Source organism: Mustelus asterias, chromosome 3 (assembly GCF_964213995.1).
Source record: "Mustelus asterias chromosome 3, sMusAst1.hap1.1, whole genome shotgun sequence".
In the NCBI taxonomy this organism is placed as follows: Eukaryota; Metazoa; Chordata; class Chondrichthyes; order Carcharhiniformes; family Triakidae; genus Mustelus; species Mustelus asterias.
The window spans coordinates 97,094,141-97,109,505 of NC_135803.1; the positions used below are offsets into that span (position 1 = coordinate 97,094,141).

Genomic DNA, 15,365 nt, shown 5'->3' on the forward strand with positions numbered 1-15,365 from the left:
TTACCATGCCGGAACTTTATTTCGCACCATTGGACCTGAAGGGATGAAATTTGGTGAACAGTTATATGAGAATTAATGAAGGACACAGACTCATTCAGACTATTGGCATTTTGCAGCCAAGAAAAATTCCTCTCCATCATAAATCAGGTTATTTTTAGCCACAGTTAAAATGCAGCAGCCCAATCCCTCACTTCAATTCTATCTGCAATCAAATACAAACCACACAAAAACCTCAGTGGCTTCAAATTCTTCATGTTTGGGATCCCTGGTGGTATTTCCAGTCCATCCAATGGACAGGAGCTCAAATCCGTTAGCGAACTAGGTTAAAATCCCGGAATTAAGCATGGGACTTTCCTCATCTATATGGCCTGACTCTTTGTTAATCCCAGGACAGTGGGCATATTACATTGCCATTTGTACAAATACCCATTGTTAAGAATACACTGTACTTACAAAGGTTGCCACAGAAATCTCCTTCGATCCAATATCTAAAGCTGCTCAGCTTCATCTCTTCATATGGATTTGCAAACTCAACAGGAACCCTAGGTTTAGTGGCTGGATAGGCACCTACCCATTTGGGAAAAAAAGCAAAATATGGCTCATTATTTTCTATGTACAAGTCTTCATCACAGTGAAATGATGAAAAAGAATTGCAACTGAGGCAGACCTGGCTTCATCTCACTAAACTCATCCACCAGGTAGTCACTAATCCTTGACATTGCGACGCTACTCAAACAGCCGTTACAGCGAAAACGGGACATTGACTCTTTATAATAGGGTGGAGACTCTAAACATTAGAGATAAAAAAACTGGGTTATTAAGAGCCAACAGTTAGTGAAAAATCACACCTATCAATCGATGAACCCAGATTTCATTTCAAATCAATGCTAATGAGTCTGCATTATATTGCAAATATTAAAGCACTGAGCACATTTTATTTATAGTAAATAACTTCACTTACCTAAGGCAACAAGCCCATACCACCAACTGTAATCAGTGACTCCGATCCCACTGACTCCAATCCCACCGACTGTAATCACTGACTCCAATCCCACCCACTGTAATCACTGACTCCAATCCCACCGACTGTAATCACTGACTCCAAACCCACCGACTGTAATCACTGACTCCAGTCCCACTGACTGTAATCACTGACTCCAATCCCACCGACTGTAATCACTGGCTCCAGTCCCACCGACTGTAATCACTGACTCCAATCCCACCGACTGTAATCATTGACTCCAATCCCACCCACTGTAATCACTGACTCCAATCCCACCCACTGTAATCACTGACTCCAATCCCACCGACTGTAATCACTGACTCCAATCCCACCGACTGTAATCACTGACTCCAATCCCACCGACTGTAATCACTGACTCCAGTCCCACTGACTGTAATCACTGACTCCAATCCCACCGACTGTAATCACTGGCTCCAGTCCCACCGACTGTAATCACTGACTCCAATCCCACCAACTGTAATCATTGACTCCAATCCCACCCACTGTAATCACTGACTCCAATCCCACCCACTGTAATCACTGTCTCCAATCCCACCGACTGTAATCACTGACTCCAATCCCACCGACTGTAATCACTGACTCCAATCCCACCGACTGTAATCACTGACTCCAATCCCACCGACTGTAATCACTGACACCAATCCCATTGACTGTAATCACTGACTCCAATCCCACTGACTGTTATCACTGACTCCAATCCCACCGACTGTAATCACTGACTCCATTCCCACCGACTGTAATCACTGACACCAATCCCATTGACTGTAATCACTGACTCCAATCCCACTGACTGTTATCACTGACTCCAATCCCACCGACTGTAATCACTGACTCCAGTCCCACCGACTATAATCACTGACTCCAATCCCACTGACTGTAATCACTGACTCCAATCCCACTGACTCCAATCCCACTGACTGTAATCACTGACTCCAGTCCCACTGACTATAATCACTGACTCCAATCCCACCGACTGTAATCACTGACTCCAATCCCACTGACTGTAATCACTGACTCCAATCCCACTGACTCCAATCCCACTGACTGTAATCACTGACTCCAGTCCCACTGACTATAATCACTGACTCCAATCCCACCGACTGTAATCACTGACTCCAATCCCACCGACTGTAATCACTGACACCAATCCCATTGACTGTAATCACTGACTCCAATCCCAGCGACTGTAATCACTGACTCCAATCCCACCGACTGTAATCAATGACACCAATCCCATTGACTGTAATCACTGACTCCAATCCCACTGACTGTTATCACTGACTCCAATCCCACCGACTGTAATCACTGACTCCAATCCCACCGACTGTAATCACTGACACCAATCCCATTGACTGTAATCACTGACTCCAATCCCACTGACTGTTATCACTGACTCCAATCCCACCGACTGTAATCACTGACTCCAGTCCCACCGACTATAATCACTGACTCCAATCCCACTGACTGTAATCACTGACTCCAATCCCACTGACTGTAATCCCACTGACTGTAATCACTGACTCCAGTCCCACTGACTATAATCACTGACTCCAAACCCACCGACTGTAATCACTGACTCCAGTCCCACTGACTGTAATCACTGACTCCAATCCCACCGACTGTAATCACTGACTCCAGTCCCACTGACTGTAATCACTGACTCCAATCCCACCGACTGTAATCACTGGCTCCAGTCCCACCGACTGTAATCACTGACTCCAATCCCACCAACTGTAATCATTGACTCCAATCCCACCCACTGTAATCACTGACTCCAATCCCACCCACTGTAATCACTGTCTCCAATCCCACCGACTGTAATCACTGACTCCAATCCCACCGACTGTAATCACTGACTCCAATCCCACCGACTGTAATCACTGACTCCAATCCCACCGACTGTAATCACTGACACCAATCCCATTGACTGTAATCACTGACTCCAATCCCACTGACTGTTATCACTGACTCCAATCCCACCGACTGTAATCACTGACTCCATTCCCACCGACTATAATCACTGACACCAATCCCATTGACTGTAATCACTGACTCCAATCCCACTGACTGTTATCACTGACTCCAATCCAACCGACTGTAATCACTGACTCCAGTCCCACCGACTATATTCACTGACTCCAATCCCACTGACTGTAATCACTGACTCCAATCCCACTGACTCCAATCCCACTGACTGTAATCACTGACTCCAGTCCCACTGACTATAATCACTGACTCCAATCCCACCGACTGTAATCACTGACTCCAATCCCACTGACTGTAATCACTGACTCCAATCCCACTGACTGTAATCACTGACTCCAGTCCCACTGACTATAATCACTGACTCCAATCCCACCGACTGTAATCACTGACTCCAATCCCACCGACTGTAATCACTGACACCAATCCCATTGACTGTAATCACTGACTCCAATCCCACCGACTGTAATCACTGACTCCAATCCCACCGACTGTAATCAATGACACCAATCCCATTGACTGTAATCACTGACTCCAATCCCACTGACTGTTATCACTGACTCCAATCCCACCGACTGTAATCACTGACTCCAATCCCACCGACTGTAATCACTGACACCAATCCCATTGACTGTAATCACTGACTCCAATCCCACTGACTGTTATCACTGACTCCAATCCCACCGACTGTAATCACTGACTCCAGTCCCACCGACTATAATCACTGACTCCAATCCCACTGACTGTAATCACTGACTCCAATCCCACTGACTGTAATCCCACTGACTGTAATCACTGACTCCAGTCCCACTGACTATAATCACTGACTCCAATCCCACCGACTATAATCACTGACTCCAATCCCACTGACTGTAATCACTGACTCCAGTCCCACTGACTATAACCACTGACTCCAATCCCATTGACTGTTATCACTGACTCCAATCCCACTGACTATAACCACTGACTCCAATCCCACTGACTGTAATCACTGACTCCAGTCCCACTGACTATAACCACTGACTCCAATCCCACCGACTGTTATCACTGACTCCAATCCCACCGACTGTTATCACTGACTCCAATCCCACTGACTGTAATCACTGACTCCAGTCCCACTGACTATAACCACTGACTCCAATCCCACTGACTGTTATCACTGACTCCAATCCCACTGACTGTAATCACTGACTCCAGTCCCACTGACTATAACCACTGACTCCAATCCCACTGACTCCAATCCCACCGACTGTAATCACTGACTCCAATCCCACCGACTGTTATCACTGACTCCAATCCCACCGACTGTTATCACTGACTCCAATCCCACCGACTGTAATCACTGACTCCAATCCCACTGACTGTTATCACTGACTCCAATCCCACCGACTGTAATCACTGACTCCAATCCCACCGACTGTAATCACTGACACCAATCCCATTGACTGTAATCACTGACTCCAATCCCACTGACTGTTATCACTGACTCCAATCCCACCGACTGTAATCACTGACTCCAGTCCCACCGACTATAATCACTGACTCCAATCCCACTGACTGTAATCACTGACTCCAATCCCACTGACTGTAATCCCACTGACTGTAATCACTGACTCCAGTCCCACTGACTATAATCACTGACTCCAATCCCACCGACTATAATCACTGACTCCAATCCCACTGACTGTAATCACTGACTCCAGTCCCACTGACTATAACCACTGACTCCAATCCCATTGACTGTTATCACTGACTCCAATCCCACTGACTATAACCACTGACTCCAATCCCACTGACTGTAATCACTGACTCCAGTCCCACTGACTATAACCACTGACTCCAATCCCACCGACTGTTATCACTGACTCCAATCCCACCGACTGTTATCACTGACTCCAATCCCACTGACTGTAATCACTGACTCCAGTCCCACTGACTATAACCACTGACTCCAATCCCACTGACTGTTATCACTGACTCCAATCCCACTGACTGTAATCACTGACTCCAGTCCCACTGACTATAACCACTGACTCCAATCCCACTGACTCCAATCCCACCGACTGTAATCACTGACTCCAATCCCACCGACTGTTATCACTGACTCCAATCCCACCGACTGTTATCACTGACTCCAATCCCACCGACTGTAATCACTGACTCCAATCCCACTGACTATAACCACTGACTCCAATCCCACCGACTGTAATCACTGACTCCAATCCCACCGACTGTAATCACTGACTCCAATCCCACCGACTGTTATCACTGACTCCAATCCCACCGACTGTTATCACTGACTCCAATCCCACTGACTGTTATCACTGACTCCAATCCCACTGACTGTAATCACTGACTCCAGTCCCACTGACTATAACCACTGACTCCAATCCCACTGACTCCAATCCCACCGACTGTAATCACTGACTCCAATCCCACCGACTGTTATCACTGACTCCAATCCCACCGACTGTTATCACTGACTCCAATCCCACTGACTGTAATCACTGACTCCAGTCCCACTGACTATAACCACTGACTCCAATCCCACTGACTCCAATGCCACTGACTCCAATGCCACTGACTGCAATCCCACTGACTGCAATCACTGGCTTGAATCCCACCGACTGTAATCACTGACTCCAATCCCACTGACTCCAATCCCACTGACTGTAATCACTGACTCCAGTCCCACTGACTCCAATCCCACCGACTGTAATCACTGACTCCAGTCCCACCGACTGTAATCACTGACTCCAATCCCACCGACTGTTATCATTGACTCCAATCCCACTGACTGTTATCACTGACTCCAATCCCACCGACTGTTATCACTGACTCCAATCCCACTGACTATAACCACTGACTCCAATCCCACTGACTCCAATCCCACCGACTGTTATCACTGACTCCAATCCCACTGACTGTAATCACTGACTCCAATCCCACTGACTATAACCACTGACTCCAATCCCACTGACTCCAATCCCACTGACTCCAATCCCACCGACTGTAATCACTGACTCCAGTCCCACTGACTATAACCACTGACTCTAATGCCACTGACTCCAATGCCACTGACTATAACCACTGACTCCAATCCCACTGACTCCAATCCCACTGACTCCAATCCCACCGACTGTAATCACTGACTCCAGTCCCACTGACTATAACCACTGACTCTAATGCCACTGACTCCAATGCCACTGACTGCAATGCCACTGACTGCAATCACTGGCTTGAATCCCACCGACTGTAATCATTGACTCCAATCCCACCAACTGTAATCACTGACTCCAATCCCACCGACTGTGATCACTGACTCCAATCCCACCGACTGTGATCACTGACTCCAATCCCACCGACTGTGATCACTGACTCCAATCCCACCGACTGTAATCATTGACTCCAATCCCACCAACTGTAATCACTGACTCCAATCCCACCGACTGTAATCACTGACTCCAATCCCACCGACTGTAATCACTGACTCCAATCCCACTGACTGTAATCACTGACTCCAATCCCACTGACTGTAATCACTGACTCCAATCCCACCGACTGTAATCACTGACTCCAATCCCACCGACTGTAATCACTGACACCAATCCCACCGACTGTAATCACTGACTCCAATCCCACCGACTGTAATCACTGACTCCAATCCCACTGACTGTAATCACTGACTCCAATCCCACCGACTGTAATCACTGACTCCAATCCCACCGACTGTAATCACTGACACCAATCCCATTGACTGTAATCACTGACTCCAATCCCACTGACTGTAATCACTGACTCCAATCCCACCGACTGTAATCACTGACTCCAATCCCACCGACTGTAATCACTGACACCAATCCCACCGACTGTAATCACTGACTCCAATCCCACCGACTGTAATCACTGACTCCAATCCCACTGACTGTAATCACTGACTCCAATCCCACCGACTGTAATCACTGACTCCAATCCCACCGACTGTAATCACTGACACCGTACCAGGGCAACACTGTGGCACAATGGTTAGCACAGCTGCCTCAGAGCACCAGGGAATTCCTCCCTTTGGTCACTGTCAGTGTGGAGTCTGCACATTTTCCTCGTGTCTGCATGGGTTTCCTCCGGGTGCTCCAGTTTCCTCCCACTGTCCAAAAATGTGCAGGTTAGGTGTACTATTGCCCCTTTATTGCCCCTTAGGGTCCAGGGATAGATTAGATAGATTAGCGATGGTAAATGCGTTGGTTTACGCTGTTAGGACACGGGGTTGGGAGAGGTGGGGTGGGGGGGGGGGGGGGGGGGGGGGGGTCTTTGTAAGATGCTGCACCGGAGAGTCAGTACAAACTTGATGCGCCGAATGGGATTCATTTTGCAACCTGCTTCTTGTAGGGATTCTATAAATTTGCACTAATATCTGAACTTAATTAACCAGGAGCTCAGCGACAGTCACTGTGTTCTGTTCACAGTAATTTACTGAGAATTATTCTGTAAATATATATGTTCCTAATGTTAACCCATGTCTGTCAATTATACATTGATTCCAATCTACTTACCGTCAGGCACACTGAGGCTTAATCCAGGTGACTGCAAAAATAGAAACATTTAATCATTTTTCAGAACAATTATAGATTATAGAGCAAAGCATTATGCCCAAATTACTGATCACTATTGACTCGGTCTACCCCAACCACCCACCCTCTCATCATGTCCCCAATTTCTTGTACCACAAACACAGTCTTCCACTGAATTCATCCCCGCTGTCTTATCTTATCACTGTCCTTCTGTTGTACCTTAAAGCAAAAAAAGTTTTTAAAGTTTATTTATTAGTCACAAGTAAGGCTTACATTAACACTGCAATGAAGTTACTGTGAAATTCCCTTATTACCTTTGGCTAAATATGCCACATCCGATTTCCCTTTGAAGTCTTACTGTCAGTACATTATCTAGATATGATCTTATATAAAGTCTTCTTGAACCCAAAAATGACAGGGAGAATGGTGGTTATATGTTTATTTTACAAGACATCTGCAGGTCATGGGAAATCGAAAGATGAGAAACATTACACACCTGCAGCACTCTTCACAATCTCAAGTACTTCTGAAACATGTTTATGTAGGAAATCTGGAGCTCCGAAAGCTTGTGTGGCTTTTGCTACCAAATAAACCTGTTGGACTTTAACCTGGTGTTGTTAAACTTCTTACTGAGCCAATGTATGCACAGCAATCTCCCACAAACAGCAATGCAATAGTGACAAAATCTTAGTGATTGAGGGATTAGTATTGGCCAGGACCCCAGAGAAATCTCCCCTACTCTTCTTTGAGAGCTGTGGGGTCACGTAGACCTTGACAGAGCAGACAGGACCTGTTTTAACATTTCATCTGACAGTGCAGAGCACCCGCAGTACAGGCACTGGGAGTATTTGCCAGGATTTTGTGCTCAGGCTCTAGAGTGGGACTTGAACCCATAACATTTTGATTCAGAAGCAGGAGTGCTACCCTAAGGACCAGAGAAAAGGACAAAAGAGCGAAAGGGAAAACTTCAGAATATCAACACAGTTTGGAAGCTTCATTCCAAAGCACCCACTGGCTAATTTCAGCAATGATGTGGAGATGCTGGCGTTGGACTGGGGTAAACACAGTAAGAAGTCTCACAACACCAGGTTAAAGTCCAACAGGTTAATTTCGTAGGAAAAGCCACTAACTTTCGGAGCGCTGCCCTTCATCAGGTGAGTGAAAGTTCTAGTCACAAACAGGGCATATAAAGACACAAACTCAATTTACAAAATAATGGTTGGAATGCGAGTCTTTACAGGTAATCAAGTCTCAAAGGTACAGACAATGTGAGTGGAGAGAGCGTTAAGCACAGGTTAAGGAGATGTGTATTGTCTCCAGACAGGACAGTTAATGAGATTTTGCAAGCCCAGGCAAGTCATGGGGGTTACAGATAGTGTGACATGAACCCAAGATCCCGGTTGAGGCCGTCCTCATGTGTGCGGAACTTGGCTATCAGTCTCTGCTCAGCGACTCAGCGCTGTCGTGTGTCGTGAAGGCCGCCTTGGAGAACGCTTACCCAAAGATCAGAGGCCGAATGCCCGTGACCGCTGAAGTGTTCCCCAACAAGAATAGAACACTCTTGCCTGGTGATTGTCGAGCGGTGTTCATTCATCCGCTGTCTTAGCGTCTGCATGGTCTCCCCAATGTACCATGCCTCGGGACATCCTTTCTTGCAGCGTATCAGGTAGACAACGTTGGCTGATTTGCAAGAATATGTACCGTGTACCTGGTGGCTGGTGTTCTCACGTGAGATGATGGCATCCGTGTCGATGATCCGGCACGTCTTGCAGAGGTTGCTGTGGCAGGGTTGTGTGGTGTCGTGGTCACTGTTCTCCTGAAGACTGGGTAGTTTGCTGCGGACAATAGTCTGTTTAAGGTTGTGCGGTTGTTTGAAGGCAAGAAGTGGGGGTGTGGGGATGGCCTTGGCAAGATGTTCGTCTTCATCAATGACATGTTGAAGGCTCCGGAGAAGATGTTGTAGCTTCTCTGCTCCGGGGAAGTACTGGACGACGAAGGGTACTCTGTCCGCCATCTCCCGTGTTTGTCTTCCGAGGAGGCTGGTGCGGTTTTTCGCTGTGGCGCGTCGGAACTGTCGATCGATGAGTCAAGCGCCATATCCTGTTCTTATGAGGGATCTTTCAGCGTCTGGAGGTGTCTGTTGCGATCTTCCTCGTCTGAGCAGATCCTGTGTATACGGAGGGCTTGTCCATAGGGGATGGCTTCTTTAACATGTTTAGGGTGGAAGCTGGAAAAGTGGAGCATCGTGAGGTTATCTGTGGGCTTGCGGTACAGTGAAGTGCGGAGGTGACCGTCCTTAATGGAGATGCGTGTGTCCAAGAATGCAACCGATTCCGGAGAGTAGTCCATGGTGAGTCTGATGGTGGGATGGAACTTGTTGATGTCATCATATAGTTGTTTCAATGATTGTTCACCATGAGTCCAAAGGAAGAAAATGTCATCGATGTATCTAGTGTATAGCATCGGTTGAAGGTCCTGTGCGGTGAAGAGGTCTTATTCGAACCTGTGCATGAAGATGTTGCCATATTGAGATGCGAATTTGGTCATCATGGCTGTTCCGTGTGTCTGGATGAAGAACTGATTGTTGAAGGTGAAGACATTGTGGTCCAGGATAAAGCAGATGAGTTGTAAAATTGCATCTGGAGACTGGCAGTTGTCGGCGTTGAGTACTGAGGCAGTTGCAGCAATGCCATCGTCGTGGGGGATGCTGGTGTAGAGTGCCGAGACATCCATTGTGACAAGGAGTGCTCCTGGTTCAACTGCTCCATGTGTGCTGAGTTTCTGTAGGAAGTCCGTAGTGTCGCAACAGTCTCCAGATGCAATTTTACAACTCATCCGCTTCATCCTGGACCACAATGTCTTCACCTTCAACAACCAGTTCTTCATCCAGACACACGGAACAGCCATGGGGACCAAATTCGCACCGCAATATGCCAACATCTTCATGCACAGGTTCGAACAAGACCTCTTCACCGCACAGGACCTTCAACCGATGCTATACACTAGATACATCGATGACATTTTCTTCCTTTGGACTCATGGCGAACAATCATTGAAACAACTATATGATGACATCAACAAGTTCCATCCCACCATCAGACTCACCATGGACTACTCTCCGGAATTGGTTGCATTCTTGGACACACGCATCTCCATCAAGGACAGTCACCTCAGCACCTCACTGTACCGCAAGCCCACGGATAACCTCAGGATGCTCCACTTCTCCAGCTTCCACCCTAAACACGTTAAAGAAGCCATCCCCTATAGACAAACCCTCCGTATACACAGGATCTGCTCAGATGAGGAGGATCGCAACAGACACCTCCAGATGCTGAAAGATCCCTCATAAGAACAGGGCATGGTGCTCGACTCATCGATCGAAAGTTCCGACGCGCCACAGCGAAAAACCGTACCGACCCCCTCAGAAGACAAACACGGGAGACGGCGGACAGAATACCCTTCGTCGTCCAGTACTTCCCCGGAGCGGAGAAGCTACGACATCTTCTCCGGAGCCTTCAACATGTCATTGATGAAGACGAACATCTTGCTAAGGCCATCCCCACATCCCCACTTCTTGCCTTCAAACAACCGCACAACCTCAAACAGACTACTGTCCGCAGCAAACTACCCAGCCTTCAGGAGAACAGTGACCACGACACCACACAACCCTGTCACAGCAACCTCTGCAAGACGTGCCGGATCATCGATACGGATGCCATCATCTCATGTGAGAACACCATCCACCAGGTACACGGTAAATACTCTTGCAACTCGGCCAACGTTGTCTACCTGATACACTGCAGGAAAGGATGTCCCAAGGCATGGTACATTGGGGAGACCATGCAGACGCTACGACAACGGATGAATGAACACCGCTCGACAATCACCAGGCAAGAGTGTTCTCTTCCAGTTGGGGAACACTTCAGCGGTCACGGGCATTCGGCCTCTGATCTTCGGGTAAGCGTTCTCCAAGGCGGCCTTCATGACACACGACAGCGCAGAGTCGCTGAGCAGAGACTGATAGCCAAGTTCCACACACATGAGGATGGCCTCAACCAGGATCTTGGGTTCATGTCACACTATCTGTAACCCCCATGACTTGCCTGGGCTTGCAAAATCTCACTAACTGTCCTGTCTGGAGACAATACGCATCTCTTTAACCTGTGCTTAACGCTCTCTCCACTCACATTGTCTCTACCTTTGAGACTTGATTACCTGTAAAGAGTCGCATCCCAACAATTATTTTGTAAATTGAGTTTGTGTCTTTATATGCCCTGTTTGTGACTAGAACTCCCACTCACCTGACGAAGGAGCAGCAAGCGCTCTGAAAGCTAGTGGCTTTTGCTACCAAATAGACCTGTTGGACTTTAACCTGGTGTTGTGAGACTTACTGTAATTTCAGCAAGTCAGAGAAATTGGCAAGGTGAAAAAACGAAGTCTCGAATATTGCTTTAAATGAAAGAATAAAAGTAGAACAAGGGGACAAAGGTTAACAATTAATAAAGTTTAACTTTAAGACTGACATCAGAAAATGCTTCACACAAACAGCAATCGATTCATAGATTGGACACCAGATAGACTGGTGAGGAACAGCTCTGGAATTAATTAAACAATGACTGGATGCTGAAATGAGAGTTTTTCGGGTCATTAGGAATTAGTAAATTTCAACAGGTCCAATGACTTTGTTTATGGGATTCATTTAAAAGCCTTGCCGGGTTATACAGGCTGTTACTCTGCTGTGTAAGCAACTCCCTCTCACAAGAGGCATAGAATAATTCACCCTGTCTCAAAGGTTCGATTAAAGACTGTAAATGATTTCAGATTCCGACTACACAGAGGTATCAGGATGACCCTGAAGAGGAAGGATTACAAACAGGGGACACCAAGTGTACAGCGTATCTTGTATACATCAACAATTCTCTTCCCTCAGGTACCATGCCCTGAGAGGGCATTGGCAACCATGGACTTCCACTGGATTGCTCCATGATTATGCATGGCAAAGAACTGCAATGGATCACCATTGCCTTCTGCAGTTGGCTAACCAGCAAATTCTCCCGTTCTTACTTCCTGCCATTAGGCTTATTGAAAGGAATTACAGGCTGATAATCAACCTGTTTGGCCACATCATGATTGCACCTTCTGGCCTTTTGACAACGATCAAGTGTGAGATCAGGTGTAATATCGGTTCCTTCAATTTGGATCTGGTATGTCCCTTGTCTGGGGACCAAAAATTAAATTGTTTTTTGGAGAAAGCAAGAAGATGGATTAGGGGCTTGCCCCTTCCACCCTGTGCGTTGGCTTAGTAACTCTGAGAAAGGAATAATAAACAAAACTTTCCTTCAGTGGCCATCAAGTCCTGAAGTGGGACTTGAATCTGCAGCTTCCAGTTCACAAGCAGGGACACTAGCCTATGTGCTGGAAGGCCCACCATGTCAATAATACAACCCTGATTTAGTTGGAAAGGTATTTTTGGTTTTTTTTCGGTGGGGGGCATATGACACTTCTTTTGTGTGGTGTCGTGGTCACTGTTTAGTTTGATTGGATCATCCCAAAATATTAGTGACAAAAGTGGACATTTGAGATGTTTGATTAGTGACCCTGGGGCAACCAAAGGGTAAGCACAATGTCCCCCTTCCTGCTCCAGCCCAGTCTCCTTCCTGCTCCGGCCCGAAGTTCATTCCTGCTCCAGCCCAGTCTACCTTCCTGATCCAGCCCAGGGTTCATTCCTGCTCCAGCCCAGTCTACCTTCCCGATCCAGCCCAGTCTCCTTCCTGATCCAGCCCAGTCTACTTTCCTGATCCAGCCCAGTCTACCTTCCTGATCCAGCCCAGGGTTCATTCCTGCTCCAGCCCAGTCTACCTTCCCGATCCAGCCCAGTCTCCTTCCTGATCCAGCCCAGTCTACTTTCCTGATCCAGCCCAGTCTACCTTCCTGATCCAGCCCAGTCTACCTTCCTGCTCCAGCCCGAAGTTCATTCCTGCTCCAGCCCAGTCTACCTTCCCGATCCAGCCCAGGGTTCATTCCTGCTCCAGCCCAGTCTACCTTCCCGATCCAGCCCAGTCTCCTTCCTGCTCCAGCCCAGTCTCCTTCCTGATCCAGCCCAGTCTACTTTCCTGATCCAGCCCAGTCTACCTTCCCGATCCAGCCCAGTCTACCTTCGCGATCCAGCCCAGTCTCCTTCCTGCTCCAGCCCAGTGTTCATTCCTGATCGATTTTATTTAGGTTTTTACTGTTCTCTACCTTTTATTTCTTTATTGTCTTTCTTCATTTTTCTTCTCCCCCTCCCCCCCCCAACTCTTTCCCCCTACTTTATCCAGGGAATAAAAGATGAGTCATAGCCACAGAAACCAGGGGAAAAGACTGCTAATGGCTGTCCAGAGAGAATAAAGGGTGTGAATGGCCAAATGGCAGAGAAGCTAAAATGAAAGGGTAAGCTATGACAGATGAAGATGTTGGAGGAGGGCGGGGGGGCGGGGGGCGGGGGGGGGGATGGATGGGACAGAGGTAAAATTTAGAAAAGGGGGAGAAAGGTAAAGAAAGGGGGCCCTGCAGTATAAATATCTCCCACTTTCTATGCCTCTTTGCTTTGACAAAGCGTCATATGGACTCTCAGCTCTTTTCTCTCATTCGAGATGCTGCCAAAGCAGCTGAGATTTTCCAGCATTTTCTTTTGGTTCCAGTCTCCTTCTTGCTCCCCAGCCCAGTGTTCATGTCTGCTCCAGCCCAGTCTCCCTTCCTGATCCAGCCACACAATGTGATTGATACAATTATTGCCCCAGCTCCTCTGTAGTGTGCCATACCTGGTATTTCAGCATAGTCCAGTGATTGGTGATGGGATGAGGATAAATAGCAGGGTCATTTTTATCCCAGATGGACATGCTAGGTGAAAATGAAGAGGACACGGAATTAGCAATGAAGCAGCTTGGGTGATCATGGTCATGAAAAGGATGTTCAAGGCTTACCATTTGCGCGGAGGGCGGTTCCTCCTTTTCTGCATGATCAGTTCCAGCTACAGCTCAGGACCGGTTACACGCGGGTCAGTTCCTCAGGACCGGGTACACGCGGGTCAGTTCCTCAGGACCGGGTACACGCGGGTCAGTTCCTCAGGACCGGGTACACGCGGGTCAGTTCCTCAGGACCGGGTACACGCGGGTCAGTTCCTCAGGACCGGGTACACGCGGGTCAGTTCCTCAGGACCGGGTACACGCGGGTCAGTTCCTCAGGACCGGGTACACGCGGGTCAGTTCCTCAGGACCGGGTACACGCGGGTCAGTTCCTCAGGACCGGGTACACGCGGGTCAGTTCCCCAGGACCGGGTCAGTTTTGATACATTTCACTAACCGGGAACCAAAGCCATAGTGACGCGGGAGTGACAACGGACAACGTTTCACTCAGTATCCGGTTCAGTGTCAGAGACCCCCAGCCCAGTGACTGGTCAGTGTGAGACCCCCAGCCCAGCCGAGACTGGTCAGTGTAAAACCCCCAATCCAAAAACTGACCAATGTGAGACCTCCAGCCCAGAGACTGGTCAATGTCAGACCCCCAACCCAGAGACTGGTCAGTGTAAAACCCCCAACCCAATCCAGAGATTGGGTCAGTGTGAGACCCCCAACCCAGCTCAGACTGATCAGTGTCAGACCCCCAACCCAGACACTGGTCAGTGTAAATCCCCCAGCCCAATCCAGAGACTGGGTCAGTGTGAGACCCCCAGCCCAGAGACTGGTCAGTGTAAAACCCCCAACCCAATCCAGAGACTGGGTCAGTGCGAGAACCCCAGCCCAATCCAGAGA

At 48.0% G+C, this 15,365-nt stretch overlaps 1 protein-coding gene across 1 annotated transcript; it reads right to left on the minus strand.

Annotated features, from left to right (window-relative positions):
• LOC144491851 (uncharacterized) lies at nucleotides 1-14,453 on the minus strand. The gene is made up of 5 exons (XM_078210142.1): nucleotides 14,376-14,453; nucleotides 7,558-7,588; nucleotides 668-787; nucleotides 454-567; nucleotides 1-35 (listed from the first exon to the last, which is right to left on the minus strand). The coding sequence occupies exons 1-5, from the start codon at nucleotides 14,451-14,453 to the stop codon at nucleotides 1-3; spliced, it is 378 nt and encodes a 125-aa protein (XP_078066268.1).
• Nucleotides 14,454-15,365: the final 912 nt, after the last annotated feature.

Excerpts from the sequence above, each read along its gene's own strand:
- LOC144491851 (XM_078210142.1), bottom strand. The coding sequence starts at position 14,453 with ATGTCCATCTGGGATAAAAATGACCCTGCTATTTATCCTCATCCCATC. Across the intron at positions 7,589-14,375 it reads GGACTATGCTGAAATACCAG|TCACCTGGATTAAGCCTCAG; the intron begins GTATGGCACACT and ends CTATTTTTGCAG. Across the intron at positions 788-7,557 it reads AAGCCTCAGTGTGCCTGACG|AGTCTCCACCCTATTATAAA; the intron begins GTAAGTAGATTG and ends TCTAATGTTTAG.